Here is a 15,932-nt window from a genome sequence, read left to right on the forward strand (position 1 = left end):
TGGCTGTTGCTAACCACCATCTCTCAACAGCATTGATCCAGCACCGTAGTGAACAAAACAAGACAGTTCCTTCGCCTCATCTTTGACCTGCTCGCCCCTCCAGGAGTTTACAATCTCACAGTCGCTTCGCTTTCATGTGCAGCTGCGAAATTCTCACCCAGTCAGGCGCTGCCTAACCCTCGACCCAAACCTCACCAGTGACTTTTTAAAGAACACAAGCACGCACCGTTACAATGCAAGGCCATGGATATAAAAACATGCAAGTGTTTTTCAAAGAGAAGGAATATTTGGGAATAGTTATTTTGATTATAACAATCCTTACCAATGGAGGTCAAAGAATGTTCTCTGGTAATCTCCAAGTTGGAAAGTCAAGCTTTTTTACCTCCCACTGTCCTCTCTACCTGCTCTGTACAACAATCCTTTGGACTTATTGGACTCGGCTACATCAGTATAACTTGCGGGGCGGGGACAGGAAGTCCCACTCAAGTAATGGTCCATATAGAAGCGTGGAGTAGAGTAGGGGTTGTAATTGGAGCGGGAAAGGTGGGGAGTGCAGCATAATATCAGGGGGTGAATAGCTGTTCGCAGACGTCTGATTATTTTATGGTCATTGCAGTGTTTTACAACCTATTAAACTAACACACGGTTCACTTCTTGGGTTCTGATCCAGAACAGCAAATGGATTGAAGTCAAAACAACTGATAATGATGAATTAATTCAGCTGTAGACATAAGTTTCAGTTATCACTCTGCAAATCCCGAGTTTGAACTACAAGAGGAAGGTTTCTGTAAATATTCTGTTGGTTAGAAATGTGACATCATGACAAGATCGTTTTAGCATAACTTCCAAAGCACAGAACATATTTTTTAACAAATTAATTTGTTTGCTGGCAATGATCAATATGTATATTTTATTAAAAGGACTAAGATGTGAACATTGTGGGCAGGACTTAATATGTCACATTTATGGAAAATAATTTCTTTTTTGTTTTCATTTATTTGGCAAAAACAGTATTATGTAATTGAATGACAGAAATTTTGACGTCCCAGCATGGATGCAAACCTATTCCAGAAATGTAGTTGTAGAGCAATGTCTACTTCTTTTTTGCATTAAAATGAAATTATTCTTTTTTAAATTTCTCTGTCAGCCAATCAGATTCTCTCTTATTTCTCACCTTTGTATTGAATGGCTGAATGAAATTATTTTCAATTTCAATATTATTAAGCCTACCACTCACACACTATCATCTAAGAGGTTACAAACTCCAAATAAAGTCCAAGCATAACAAACTACTTTCAGTTACAGTAGGCTGTGAAGCAATAGTGATATGTACCACACATCATTTCCATTTGTTTTCATTTCAGTCCGTCTGAACTCCAGCATCATCACACCTCGTTTTCTTTCCAGCCCAACTTCACTCAAGCTCAAAAAGTCAAGCATTAACCTCAAACCAGAGCAGGTTTAAACATTAACCCAGATTCACACCATGAATAACCGACTGGGAGCAGGATAGTAGCACTTATGTAGGAAACTACCAGTGCATCTGGCGCTAAACCTTTCAAGGAAGCAAGCAGCATAACACACACAAGGCAAAATAACATCCCTTTCTGGAGGTTTCCACTCCGTTAGCGGTTTTTATCTTCCTGGTCGTCTGTTCCCTGCAGACTCGGGGTTAGAAAATTTCCTGTTTTGCCTCCTGTTGTCACTGCGATTGTGTTTGGAGAGTCCGCGGAGCTTCAACTTTAACAGCAGACTGATTTCATCCAAACAGAGGGGGTATTAATTAAAGCAAAATGGACTCTCCAGTGAGGGTGAGCTTCAAAGGAGTTGAACCCGCCTCAATGTATGGGTGCATACATTTCTACTTAAAATGTATTTAGACTAACATCCTCCCACACTACAGTAACAAATACTGCACTGCACAAGCAACAGGTTGTGAGAGACAAAACTTCACCAACTCCAGTTGTACAAGTTTAGATAACGTGCTTTTAGAGTGCAACTATAGCAAATCTGCCCATCAACTAAAAGCTGAACAAGTCAAAAATGCAAAAATACAAAAAATATAAAAAGTAAAAATGGGGATTGAACCTCCCATATACACAGATGTTATCTATGAAAAATAATAATAATAAAAATAATAATTTTCCAGGACTTATTTTCATATTTAGCCTCATTTATTTCATTGTGGGTAGCTTTAAATTATTAAAAAAAAATATGAAACTATAAATATGCTGTCCATATTGCATAACAACTTCTGTGTAATGTATTTCTGGAGCACATTTCAAAGTGTTTCAAGTTGCAAATACTTTCCAGTATTCAGAACAAACAAACCAAATGCAACGTGGCAACTGCATATCCGACGGGTCAACGTAAAAGATTCGGCAGGTCCTTACCTGGATCGGAAGAGCCGGCGCTGAGCATTGACAAAACAGTTTGTCCAAAAGGAAGGTGAAGGAGCTGCTGACTAGTTTGTTTGTTGAGTGAGTGTGGTCACTTTCCTGCCTTACCCAGCTGACTTCCCTCCCTCCTCTGTCCTCGCTGAAGTCTGCAACACCCCGCTCGAATAACCCCTGACCCACAGGAAGTAGACACAATGGACTGAAAATAACATACCATCTCCCCCTGGTAACAAATGCCAAGTGAAGCCCTCCCAAACACTCCCTCTTTGCAACGCGTGGTTCTCCACCACGACTAAAGCAGCTGCCTGAGATTGAGATGATAGGTGCTGCCGACCAAAAATATCAACCACTACAACAGAAGCTACGGCCAGATGCTTTGCATCGGCACTCCCACTTTGAAATCCCTGTTTAGCAGCGCACATGAAAAGGTGGGGGCTTCATGTAACACAGCTCTGACACACTGGAACGGATTTAAACTGTTAAACTGAGTGATTATTGACCATGGACTCTTGTTTGGTGCCACACATTGATTTGATGGGTGATGGCATAATGAGAAGAGGAAGAATGAGAGGGAAACATGAAGGTTCATAAAAATATAGTCAACTGGGAGAGGCGCCACCGTCAGGTAACAGTAGTTATCCTGCATGGAAATGGTTTGACCCAAGTATCTCGATAACCATTTCATGGCACCTGTTATTATACACACACACATGTATTTCCGTATTGTTCCATCAACATGTCTTTTTGCCCCTGTTAATTTGGCTCTTTGAAGCACACAAATATTGTGTCTGCTCACTCTTCTATGTCAGATCATTATTTGAAGATTATTTTAACTTTATTGGGTGAATGCAACAGTGAATATTCACACAAAATGCAGGACATAAAGTGTGCAAGCCTCAACCAATTACAAGGCAATCAGTAGCTAGCAGCTGTGTAATTCAATGAGAACAATGAAAATGATTCCAAATCACATTTAGTGGCCAGTGAGAGGCTTCCTTATATAACTGGATTAGCTGCCTTCTTCCTACAGTCCATCCACAATGATAACAGGGGCAGATAAGGGGATATGGACACCAACATGTGTTGCAGCCAAGTCACTAGGCCAGACGTTAAAAGGAACACCACTAAAACAACAAAACAAGCACGCAAACATTCATAGTTTTCTACAAAAAATACTTAATATATAATTATAAAGTTTGTTCTTCAAACCCTTGTCTTGGCTCAAAGCTCAGTGTCGACATGAGCTCCTGGCTCATGTAAAAAAGACACATGACTATATTGTTTCACAATTTCATATATATATATATATATATATATATATATGAAATTGAATAATATATAATTATAAAGTTTGTTCTTCAAACCCTTGTCTTGGCTCATAGCTCAGTGTCAACATGAGCCCCTGGCTCATGCAAAAAAAAAATAAAAAAAAATAAAAAAAATGATGCCTATCATAAACAAAGAGCACGACAAGCAAGACAACAAAAAAGTATTATGTCTTAACTGTATTTACTGTCCTGTTCCTCCTAGCACAGGCTCAGACTTGTTGCTTGGCTTATAAGGACACACCTCCGATTTCAGCCAGTCCCCTGAAACTGGTCCACGCCTCCACATTCAGGTGATACTGCTTCACTTTCGATGGAGAGGGAATGTGCGCAGCAAGAACGCATACCGAGGAGCGCAAAGGATTCACAGAGAGAAAGGAATTCGTGGAATCCCGCGTCACCTTCGCCACCAATGAGGCAAAGCTTACGTCAGCATTTGAAAACGATTTTCCCCCTTTCATCTGTGTATGTTGACTTCAATGGGTGTGTCTCTGCATGCCTGTCTATTTTGTCCAACACCTTGCACTTAACATACTTTTATACTGCACAGAGCATGCGTCGCTTTTCCTGGATCAAGTATGTCTAGCAATTTTTTTAAACAATGATTCGACCTGAGAGTAATTATGAATGTTGAAACATCCAACAAAGAGTCCACAACCAACGATAAGTGCATGAAACCCACACATAGTGGTTCAAGCACGTGCTATTTTTAACAACTGGGAACACAAACCCAACGGGGAACCCCCTGCCCCTCAAAATGTCCCTGACTCAGCTGCATGATGCGTGGGAAGAAAACACTTGGAGTACATACACGAACAACCAAATATAATGAGAGAAAAAGCATCATGTGAGTCCTGTCCAAACATCCTGAAAGAAACCTACAGGTATAATTTTGGGGGGGCAGGTGTTGAAGTAGCTAATAGTTTAAGAACTAAGAAAAATTGGGGTTCCGGAAGAAGTTTTCTCTTGAAGGGAAACGACTTGGCCACGAATAGGGGTACAACAGATATGAAGAAATAAATTTGGGGATAATTTCTGACTGAAATATTGGTAATATGCTATTGAACAGCAGCACACCTGTGTTACCCAAGAATGAGTTTTTGTTGGGACAAGAAAGAAGCACCAGTGGAATCTCAGTTGGGCAACATCACTCCAGTACAGGACGTTTTGTAAGTCCAAGCTGGTCTCTGGTTAAACTCCCACAGCGCATACTTCCAGTTTTGTCTCGTCATTTCTGTTATCCAGATAAGCAGATGTGAGAACGTTAAATATGAAGTCCCTGTCTGACCTTCCTTTCTGTGACCCCCCCCCCACAGCGGTTTCTACTCCGTCCAGTGTTGCTCACCAGCGTCTGCTGTCGCATTGAGTCACATGCGCTTGGCGAAGCTACATTGGTAGAATTCAACACATTCCTTTGGAATGGCTGCGTTGGTTCACATTATCAAGCTGCTTCTCGACCACGAACACATTTCCATCCCTCAGACGGAGTTGGGCCAAGTTAACACGCTGTCGCAAGGGCTGTGCAGTGTTGACCAATGATGCAACAACAGCCGAGAGTCACAAGTTATGCTGTTGTTCATCCAAGAATAGGGTATGCAAAGCAAGAGCCCAGTCAATGTGCCCCCTAATGGCCAAAAGGGAGACAGCAAACACAAATCTATTTTTTTACAGCTCGACAAACCCGAAAAAAAAAAAAAACAACCTACCATTCAGACAAACTCTAATGCAACTGAAAGGGTTAGAGTCTCACATGCAAATATGGTCAGAAAACAATGGTACAATAGTGAAGAAAAAAATGTAGCTTGACAAGCACATAGTGTCAAAAGGTTCTCCACAGCGCAGTTGAGCGTAGGGGGCACGTACACTGGGATTTGGAACCCAACACTGGGATTTTACCAGTGATAGTCACCCTTTACCCCTAAGCAGAAAGGAAGCCCTGGTGAGAACGCTGTACAAGCCAAAAAAGCAGTTGCTTCTCAAGCCCTGGATGCTTTGATACTCCTTTTCTAAACCTCACCAGTAGCTCACCAGTGGGACACAATATTAGAGAAATAACATCCCTATATTGCAATAGAAAAAGAAAAGAAAATATTGATATTTCATGTATCATGACCAGATAAAAAGCCATTAGCCAATATTTAACAATCACTTCCTCAGAAGTGCTATGAAGTCCACCCAGAGAAAAATCAGGAACTGGCAAAGTGGATCCTTAACCCTGATTGGAATATCTCTTCCTTAAAAGAGAAGTTTTCTTAAATTGAAAGTTAAGCCATAGAACCAAACCAACCTGGTGCTGTTTAAAGACTCGGTCGTCGCAGAACAAGTGTCCCAGTTGTTGCGTCAGAAAACGAATAATCCACAGCTTCTTCTGAGACACCTAAAAGTTGCTCACCAAAAGAAAAAACACGTCCATGTGGCATGTCTGCTTACAATCTGGAGGCAGGTGAACACCGCTCAAACGTCGGCTGCGTCTGTGTCTCACTCGGTCTGTGTCTCACTCGGTCTGTGTTTCTATGAGCCACGTCCTCTGGCTGAAGGCCAGGCCAAAGATATCAGCCAGCGCCATAGCAACTCTAATGCAATCAGGGGCAGTGTCCACACTCGGCCCACTGGTGGATTGTAAGTGGTGGTTCCATTTTTCTCCGTCCACCACAGCCACAGTCTAAACAGCAATCCGCACTGAGAGACTGGGTCAATCACCATCAGCGTGTTTGAGGGTCAAACAGGAAAATATTGAAGGAGACCATAATCATTTCAGGTCTGACTTGCAGCAAGTTGTGAAATGTTGGGACTGACCTGTGTAATTTCCCATCTAGTTGTCAGGCTGACACCCGGACAACCCCCTCGCCGACATGAGTCTGGGTCGACAAACAGGCACACATGTTGCTGCACATAAAGAAGGGCAGCAGAAAATACCATGAAAGCAGCAGGCTATATTAAGGAGCAGCAGACACGCCGGCTGGGGTCCAATCACACGGCAGCTCTTGACTGGCGTGCCAGATGCATTTTTGTTCGCGCATTTGCGGCATGACAGGTGAACCTTCTGAGTTAAATGTAAACCCACGCAGTTGCACATATTTGTACCATCGAGAGCACAAAAAAGGCTGTCACTTTTGGACACTCTGAGCAAAGCTGTCTCAACTGATCAACTGTCAACGTCCCCACTGCGAGTAGAGATAAATGACCGGCAGTGGGTATCATGGGAGTTGTCGATGTTGGGCATGGTATGCATTGATATTAATGTGGGTGCAATGTCACACGCGCTCACTACTTCCTGTTTGTGTTTGAATATTGGTTACTTTGGTTGGAGAGACTCTGAAACCCCGCAACCTATCTCTCCCACTTGTGATTTGATGGTAATACTGTGCACAATTCTAACTCAGATCAGTGTTCTCGAGAGCCAAACTGCAGCATCTCCAAGCTCTTTTTGGGGTCCCGTAGCACCTTCCCTCGGAATACAGAGGTCTGCTTTTAGTGGTCGTTTTTGGCCCCATCTGCCAACAGATACCACTTGCACTTTCAATTCAATCGTATTTGTTGCAGCTCTTGTTGGCTCCATTCTGCAACAACGTGTTGGCCACCAATTTGAGAAACTGAAAAGATGACTGGTGAGGAGGCAGGGTGGCATTGGTAACATTAGGAGATGAAAATTAAAAACAAAAACCAATGAGCTGTAGAATCAAACTAGTGACCAAGTCTGTACGTGACATTTAAGAGTGTATCAGTGCAATGGTGTCATAAAATAGGAAAAATAATGTTGGTTTGGGCATAAACTTCCAAATAGATGACTCATCACAATATGACTGTATAGGGATATATATACATATATATTGTTTTTTGCACACTGGAGTTATGTTATTGATAAGCGACTGATTCCTGAATGTGAAATGTAACTGAAAGTCTGTTTTCATGCACATAATATTGTACTGCATTATCTGATACCCCTCTTAAAATGATGACTCTTATTACAATATATTGCTAAACTTACAGTACCACTTCAGTATCACGGTGCGTATCAAATCCCAAGGTACCTGCCAATACACAGCCCTACTCAATCGGTGCGGACATATTCGCCATGCACCAGGTGAATAAAAATAACATTGGGCCAAGAATGTTCCAGATGTTTTTGGGAATTTACAGCTGTGAGCATCCACACTTCTCTCAGCCTCATTCTATTTATAGTAATAATGTTTTGGCAAAAAACTCAAAGAGAAAATCAGTGGGAGAGTATTGGACCCCTCCTCTCCAGTCACCATCTGGTAGCCATCAGTGCCTCACACAGGAAGGGGCGGCTGCGCCTTTTTGGGGCGCCAGGGAGCAGCTCCTCTTTCCTCCCAGGGCTAAGGAAACAACAGTCATCTACTGCACTCCTGTGTGGTGCAATACAGTACAGCATGGCCCATCCCAACATAAGCTGAACTCCCAGCAGCTCTGGTTCGGTCTCACACCCCAGCAGAGCACAGAGCGAGCTTACATTCCTTTCGACTGCGGCTGCCAAGAGGAGCTGGGAAAGAGTGAAAGCGGGAGAAGAACAGAGAGCTGCTCTCACTGCAAGCAGACTAATGGTGCTGCTTAAAAAGGCACTCCATTCACTTCCATCCCATCAGCTTTCCCTCCACTCCGCTCGACGATAGAGCAATCGATTGTGGCACATTACAAAACGCACAATATATTTATAACCACTGAAGCACGCCGTTTGCCTTCAATAACAAAAACCGGGAACAGGAACTGATATTTCAATTTTATCGCAGACCAACTGAGAACCTTCCAACACGTGGCATCTTCAGGCCTCAAAATGCGGCCCAATGTCTTCAAAATAGTTGTGTTGCCGATATACCTCTTGTTTTCTTTCATTAATAATAACATATTTCCATCCAATCAAATTAATAGGCACGTTCTTTGGCATTAGTAAGAACTAGATGCACACTCAAGACTATGACTTGGTAACTTATATTAGTTTTGCACCAAGCAGAAAAACACTCCTCTGGATAAGGCTTGTGTACGAACATCCATTTCTGAACCACCAAGAAAAGCAATTGTAGTCGAACCGACGTTAATAATTGATGCTTATTTGTTTGTAATGGAGGATAAATAATTAATGGCACATGCAATTCATTTTCTAGCTGTGGCAGATGACACAAAGCGATGAGCAGCCAGTGGAGTGTCGTGGCGTCCGTGCAGTTGAGTCACGGTCCAATGGTTTCCCTTTGTTGGCCTAAGAGGCTAATGCTACACAAGTGCCCCTCTGTTGCATCAAGTTCAGCTTGTGGCTTGTTTGTTTCTTATGACAAGGTTAAGAATGTGTTTCACTTGCTAAGCCGATTTACCCAACTTCCTGCTTAATTGGGTGCCGCTCTGATCGGAGGAGACCTTAATTGATCGATGGCATTCAACGAGCCAAGGTGTCCCCTGGATGACACGAACAGTTGAGAGTGGTCCTAGAGAGGTCAACAGTTTCATTCTTCCTTCCTGCCCTGGAGTCCAGTGCTCATGGAAGCCTGGACCAACTGTACAAGAAATGCTTCCAGTTTCCAGTCAGTACATGCCGATGTACTACAGGGATTACACTGGTCACACTGGCTATAAATAGAAAAACAAAGGAAAAAAGGGAACTTTTGTAACATTGTTTACCCACCTAAGCATTTCTATAATACTAAGAAGGCATTTGGCATATTTTTTTTCCCCCTGAATTAGGTAAGATGGGAAATTACCATGTTCCAAGTTAAAATCCAATTTACCAGAACACGCTGGATGACCACAAATTCAACTGAAAACAGTGAATCATATCATTTTAGTGCATCGTATTACATTCGCGACACTGCCTGAATGATGTCATGAAAAACAACATGCCTTTTGCTTTAATGGGTGAGCCACAAATATTCAATATCGAAATGAGAAGTCACTTAAAAACAACAGTTCAATGACAGTGACCCAAATACAAGTCCTGGTTTCATCACTTCAAGCAAAACTGGGCTGATTTATGACATTGATGAACTAGTTCTGACATGGAGTAAGAGGTGCTGGGAACAATGACAAGAATCAGTTTTCAACAAGCAACATGTAGGTCCCTTATTTGCTATGCAAGCCGACGCTGTTATGGAGTTTTCAGGTCAATAACTGTCTTGTGAACGAGGCTCCATGATGCTTATATGGGTGGTCCAACTGGAAATAATAAGCTCCATTTGAAATTGACCACTGCATTGTTAGAGAATGGTGCCGTTTATGATCAATAGAGAAAGCTATAAGAATAAGCTGTCATAATTCTTCCCAAAAATATTTCTACAAAAAGGTCTGGTACTGTACTGTACCATTTTGTTTTCTTGATCCAGCCGTCTATTTTGAAATACTCAGCAACCACAGCGTAATGAAAGACATATTTCACAATACTGATGACATAATCGACATCAAATAAATCATTTCATTAATCAAAACCGCAAGACGCAAGTTCCCAGACTTGTGAAAAAGCGGCAAGTAGGAGTGCAGTTTCTTTTCTACCTTTGAGCTCTACCAATCAGTGCAAGCGTGTCAAGGTCAAAGTTCACCCACAGCTATTATTTTGCTGCGTTTCGAACAGAGGCGTGCACCATGTTATCTTTTTAATTCTTTATAACTGAATAATAGATTTAAGACTGAACAACATCATAATATTATGAGGCTTGTCACATATAAATAGCGTCTGAATCATAACATGGATTGACAGACAGCATCCTCGCTTCACTGCGATGGATGATTGATGGCATCTTAGAAATATTATTCCTCTCCACTGAGTGTTGCTCACCTACAGATGAGCTGGATGAACTCAACACCTACAGCTGCCTACATGAATTCTGCTTCATCTGGAAGATGCCACTGCTTTTATCAGCAGAAAGAGAAAACTAGACCATTTCATGCTATCATGCAAACTTTATTACACACCACTGAGATGCTAAAACAGTACGGTAATTGCTTATGTATGGAACATAGCACAAAAGATGTCCCACTCCTGCAGCATAACAGACGTGGCGTCAACTGTAACAACATGACAACTCCCGCTGTGCACCCCTTTTTAAAGATGAGGGTTTCACGTCATCATGCTGGCAGCTGTGTATATATCGCCTGCAAAGAAAAAAGAAACTACACACCAAACTAGAGGGAGCCCTTAAAATTAGGGCTGTGTATTGGGTAGAATATGGTGATACGAGACACATCCGAATACAGGAACCGCAATGCAATATAGCAATTGTAACTATAACAGTGTAATAGTTACTCACAAAAAAATCCGACACAGAAAACTTACAGGAATAAATCTGTACTAAAACGGGTTTAGTGTTACCAACCCAGTCCAGTTATACCTTCAGATTGAACGATCCTGCTGTCTATTACAGGGATCTGATAGAGGGAAGTCGAATGACAGACGCTTTGATACAACTGAATTGATCTATTAAATGTCAATAACAGAACAAAAATATCGAAAACGTAAACCCCCAAGGAATGCCATGTTTGATCACATCGATAGAGTACATCACAAAAGATTCTCTTCTTTGTGTCAGTTTAACATTTTCAGTTGCATTTCTACCAGTGACCTAGTAAGCAGTAGGAATCCAGAGCGCCTGTTGGAGAGGTTCCACCCTGCCTGCACTCTCATCTTTACCCCAAATACACATGATATACCATACCCCACACTTGAACTGTTTTCACTACATCTTCCTCCTGCCTTCTGTCATATTTTTCATCTCTCCATCTGAACAATCTAAACGGGGGCACATGCTAGGCTGTTTTACTGAAACTGAACTGTTGGACCGAAGGAGAAAATTTAAACAAAGATATAAATAGGTTAATTAGTGAAGCATCAGGAATCTTTAGTCATGCTCCACTGCAAATATAATGCTGTGTTGCTGTCAGTGTTCAAGCAGCCATGTGAGAGCGGAGACAAGGACACACCAGGCAGTACAGCACTGAAGAGTTATGCAGCAGTTACGCACAGAATGCACGCTATGGTAAAAACAACAACTCGACTAAATGAAGAAAGAAATGGATTCATTGTGAGACTGGTTGGACTAAAAATAAGATGCATGTGGTTCGACTAAAAATGAAAACAGGATGGTTTCTTCTAGCAGTAGACGCAGTGAAAACATTCTTTGGGGTGCATCCACAGCCAGTTTCTAGGCCAAAACTATTTTTTGAGACACCAACTGAAATAAATACTATCAGCACTGTGCACTCCTGAATCACCTGGTTATGATGCTGCCGAGACGCGATTCAATGTGACGCCCAAAATCAATGCTTTACTCGTCATTAATATTCATCAATCTTGTGTGACTTGTGGGACCAAGGTTATTAGTAGGTTATTAGCATTAGCCTAGGGTATTAGCAATCACGGCTCAGGTCATTTTCAGCTTTTTTTCCCTTCACAGTCTTGTCAGACTTGCAGTGACTAGAAAGGGCAAGATTTGGAATGATGTGTATCAGCAGGACATGTGGAGAGGATGGAGGTTTAGGGAGGAACGTTTGGGGAGGCCAGATGGTTTGGACACATGGAGAATAGAGAAATGTTGGAATCATTGAGGTTCATGGATGCAGTAAAGGAGGACATGAAGAGGACTGCTGTGACTCGGTAGGATGACCAATATAGGTCAAAGTGGAGGAGGATGACTCTTAGGGGCTACCCCGGACGAGAAATGCCAAAATAGAAAAAAAAACAGTGGGCAAGAAGAGAAGTATCCATCTGAAATGTGGTGACTTGTTACCGATAAAAGTTTACGGATACACTTCTTAAGAACCACAGGGACAGCCTTCAAATGAAACCACCCATTTTTCTGATGTTTTGTAAGACTCATCCAGCATAAATAAACAATTGTGTTAATGGATATTTATACGGTGCGTCACAATGCATCATTGAAAAGAAAATACATTTAATAACAATGTAGGTCAAGGCAGCTAAGCTTGAGCAGAACTGTCCCCGCCTCGATTTATTTCTCAAGGAGAACAGAAAATGTTTGGGTCCGCTTTTGTAAGTTCATATAAAGTGACAGATAATTCTGAGCACTCGGGCACCTTCTCTCAGTTTCATTCATCATCTCAACTACCAACAATTCAACCCCAAAATAAGACTGACAGAGCACAGTCTGCGACGCCACATACGAACAGGACAAGGTTCTTCACCATACACTACACATATGTTATCTGAAAATATTCAAATGGCTGACAAGGTCAGTATTTGGTGTTAGCAAGGTGTCGTCTTAAATTAGGTTGATCTGGTGAGGACGGTGTTTGTAACTACTAGTGTGATCTAGATGACATAGAGAGCAACATTTGGGGAAGTGATTCCTCCTGTGATGAAAATTGAATGTGATGAGGTGGAAGTTTGATGAGTCAGGCAAAATTCGCAAAAAGAAACTGTGCCAATCGCGCAGCGGTTCCACTGGTGAACAGTATCCGCAACGAATAATTGAGAAGTCTAAATGCTGCCGTCCTCGAGCGGCCATGTCTGTTCAATAACTTTGTTCGGCCAACTGCTTGATTGAGTTTGACACCGCCGTCCAGGGGTGTCAAACCAGATCATGCAAGGGGCCAATATTTTTGCCTTACAAAGAATGTCGGCATCCCGTTGCTAGGTAAAAAGCAGTTCGAAGCATTTCAATTATTGAAGGCTCAACACATTAATTGTCCACCTCTACCACTGACTCATGACATCTGGACTTCTTTTTTTAAGCGCGTTCATCTTATACCAAATTTCCCTTTACCTACAACAATTTTTATGAATTTCTATAATGTCCAGTTGCTAGAACAGTATTCTCCGTTGGTCACGACGTCAACATGTTTTATTGGTGATCTAGTTTATAGCGCAATTTAAACAAATTCCTTTTGAATTTAAAGTGTAATCTTGTAATCTGTGGAGGAATACAGATACTGTGTAGATTATTTCAGTACCAAGTGCAGTAAACAGTATGTTCTTCAAATTGCGAGTCATAGTTCTGATTTGAGTCATGTAACCCTAGTCGGAATGAAATGTGATTTATGACATGAATGGAAGAAGAAAAATACTAAGATCACACCAGAAGTAATTCAATTAACTCCGCCTAATCTCTCTCCCAGACAATGTCATTTGCTCGGGTCAATAGATTATTCTGAAACGTCACTGTGCAGTGGAAGCACAAACAACTCAGATGAACAGGAACTATAGCATCCAGGTAACCACATTCCTGGTGATAAGGGTTTGTGACGCTTGTGTGTGACCCGTGAGGTGACCGCTGGGATCACGCAGCCAGTGACCAGCCATACATTAATGGACCCGATAATCGATGTACCGCGTTATTGACCCAGTTTCAAGAGGCGATGCATCACGCTCCTCCATCAAACCGCACGCTTCAAGTCAAAAACAAAACACTTTTATCGCGGCTTCCGACGAAAACACTTGACTGATTCCGGATCAGTTTGGGATGTGAGGCCCACACATGTATCCTCAGCTACCTCCGTGTGCCGTCTCCACCGGGTGTTTTTCTCCATGTGTGTCACAGTGCAGTCGATAAGAGTGTCATAATAATGTTATAAAGTCCACTTACGTAACGTCTCAACTTTTTTTCTGGAGGAGACTTTCTCAGCCACCCCGAACACACCACATCCCCGCCGCTCATATCGGCTCCTGTTTTCCACTCCTTCGCCCGAATACGAGTGGCTTCCTTCACTCCAGCTGTCGGCTTTCTGCACCTGAAACACAAAGAAGCTACTTTTAATGGGGACCTCGAAGGCCGGGCGTGTGTTTTTCGAGACGGAATTACCTCCTCCTTCGAGTGTAGTCGCCTCGGAGCGAGGCGAGGCGGCTCCACGAAAATTCCCCAACCAGACTTCCAAGAGTTGTTGACAAATAAACAAGGATATCCTGAGGTTGAGGAACACAAAGCCGCCCCCCAAAAAAGTGCAAAGACTTGAGCTTTTCTTTGCACGAAACCGGCGGAGAGGCGCCACAACAACAGTCCGAAGCTTGGCAAAGTCGAGTTTTTTTTGTCGTTGCGCGTGACGGTTAACGCCGAAATCCAGTGGAAGTGATCCCGGCTGCACTCGGACGGCAGAAACAACCCGCGATAAGAAGCCACATGTTCTTCTTCCCCTCAACCTCTGAAACAAGTCGTCTCTAATCTACCAGTTTAACCCCATGTTTCCTTTATTGTGATTGACAGCGGCTCCGTCTTTGCCCGAACTCACCCTTCTCGGGAACATGGCAGGAGCAAGTTGGACGCACTTAAAGCGACAAGGACCGGAAATACATTCCATACAAATTTCATATCGTGACCGTTTCACGTAATCCGTTTTTTTCATATTAAAATTACTCAACACCACAACGACTTCCAAAACCAAATGTATTATTTCGTGGTTTCGGGTGGCGGCACCAAAAGAAATGCATTATAATTATCTTATTAATGAAATAATTCCCGATGTTTCTGACTGTAGTAAACTATTCCCATGTATTTCTAATCGGTTCTGGATCATTAATGGAGTTCAGTGAGGGAACAATTCGTTTATGTTTGAGTCAAGGTTGCTTTATTTTGAAAAATTAAAAGGAAGTGCTGAATCAGCGTCCACGAGCTCTTGACGAGTACTACAAAGGACGAGCAGGGAGGAGGTGGAGTGAACAGGAAAAACATGGGACTTGTAGTTCCAAAGTCCTCCACGACCGGTCTCCAACAAGATAGGAAGTCGAATACAGACGTGAATATTTCATTTAATAAAGGTTGCGGTGTTATTTAACATTTAATGGAAACGATTTCCAACTTTTAGAGTGATGTTGCATCAACTTAATCTTTAAATATTATTTAAATTTGTGTCGGTTTGATCATGAAAGTTATATTTGATAAATCACAGCGGCAGTAGCTTTCATTTTAAAACACACGGTTCTTGTCTGATCTGGTGACTCTGTGTCCAGTGGTTTAATAGCTGTGTCAGTGGAATTCAGCAGGAATGCTATTGTGATGGGACTCAACCCCCACCGCCCCAAGAATGCGTCCTTTGGGGGTGTTTCCAGTCCTTGCTTGATGAACATTGGTGGTGATGAGTGAAACACGAGTGGAAAACCACAGAAAATTAATTTATGTGTCAGGAATATCATATCAGATCTAGAAGATATGATTAATGACATCTATTTAATACATAAAAAGCGATGCACGCTGCATTTAATGAATTAAAAGAATGCAAAGGAAAAGCGTAATAACACTAGAAATACGATTAGAAAATT

General features: G+C 42.1%; 1 protein-coding gene across 3 annotated transcripts in view; it reads right to left on the reverse strand.

Annotated features, from left to right (window-relative positions):
* The window catches only part of gab1 (GRB2-associated binding protein 1), a 34,666-nt gene extending 19,740 nt beyond the window's left edge, over positions 1–14,926 (reverse strand). For 2 of the 3 annotated variants that reach the window (XM_053855789.1, XM_053855786.1), the window contains exons 1-2: positions 14,482–14,926; positions 14,266–14,410 (exon numbers count right to left, since the gene is read on the reverse strand). In XM_053855789.1, coding sequence (XP_053711764.1) covers positions 14,266–14,337 — 72 coding nt within the window. In that variant the 5' untranslated portion in view covers positions 14,338–14,410; positions 14,482–14,926. Of the gene's footprint in view, positions 1–6,011; positions 6,220–14,265; positions 14,411–14,481 lie in introns of those variants that run through there. The other variant, XM_053855791.1, reaches the window with a different exon arrangement.
* Positions 14,927–15,932: the final 1,006 nt, after the last annotated feature.

The sequence above is a fragment of the Synchiropus splendidus genome, chromosome 2 (genome assembly GCF_027744825.2).
Source record: "Synchiropus splendidus isolate RoL2022-P1 chromosome 2, RoL_Sspl_1.0, whole genome shotgun sequence".
In the NCBI taxonomy this organism is placed as follows: Eukaryota; Metazoa; Chordata; class Actinopteri; order Syngnathiformes; family Callionymidae; genus Synchiropus; species Synchiropus splendidus.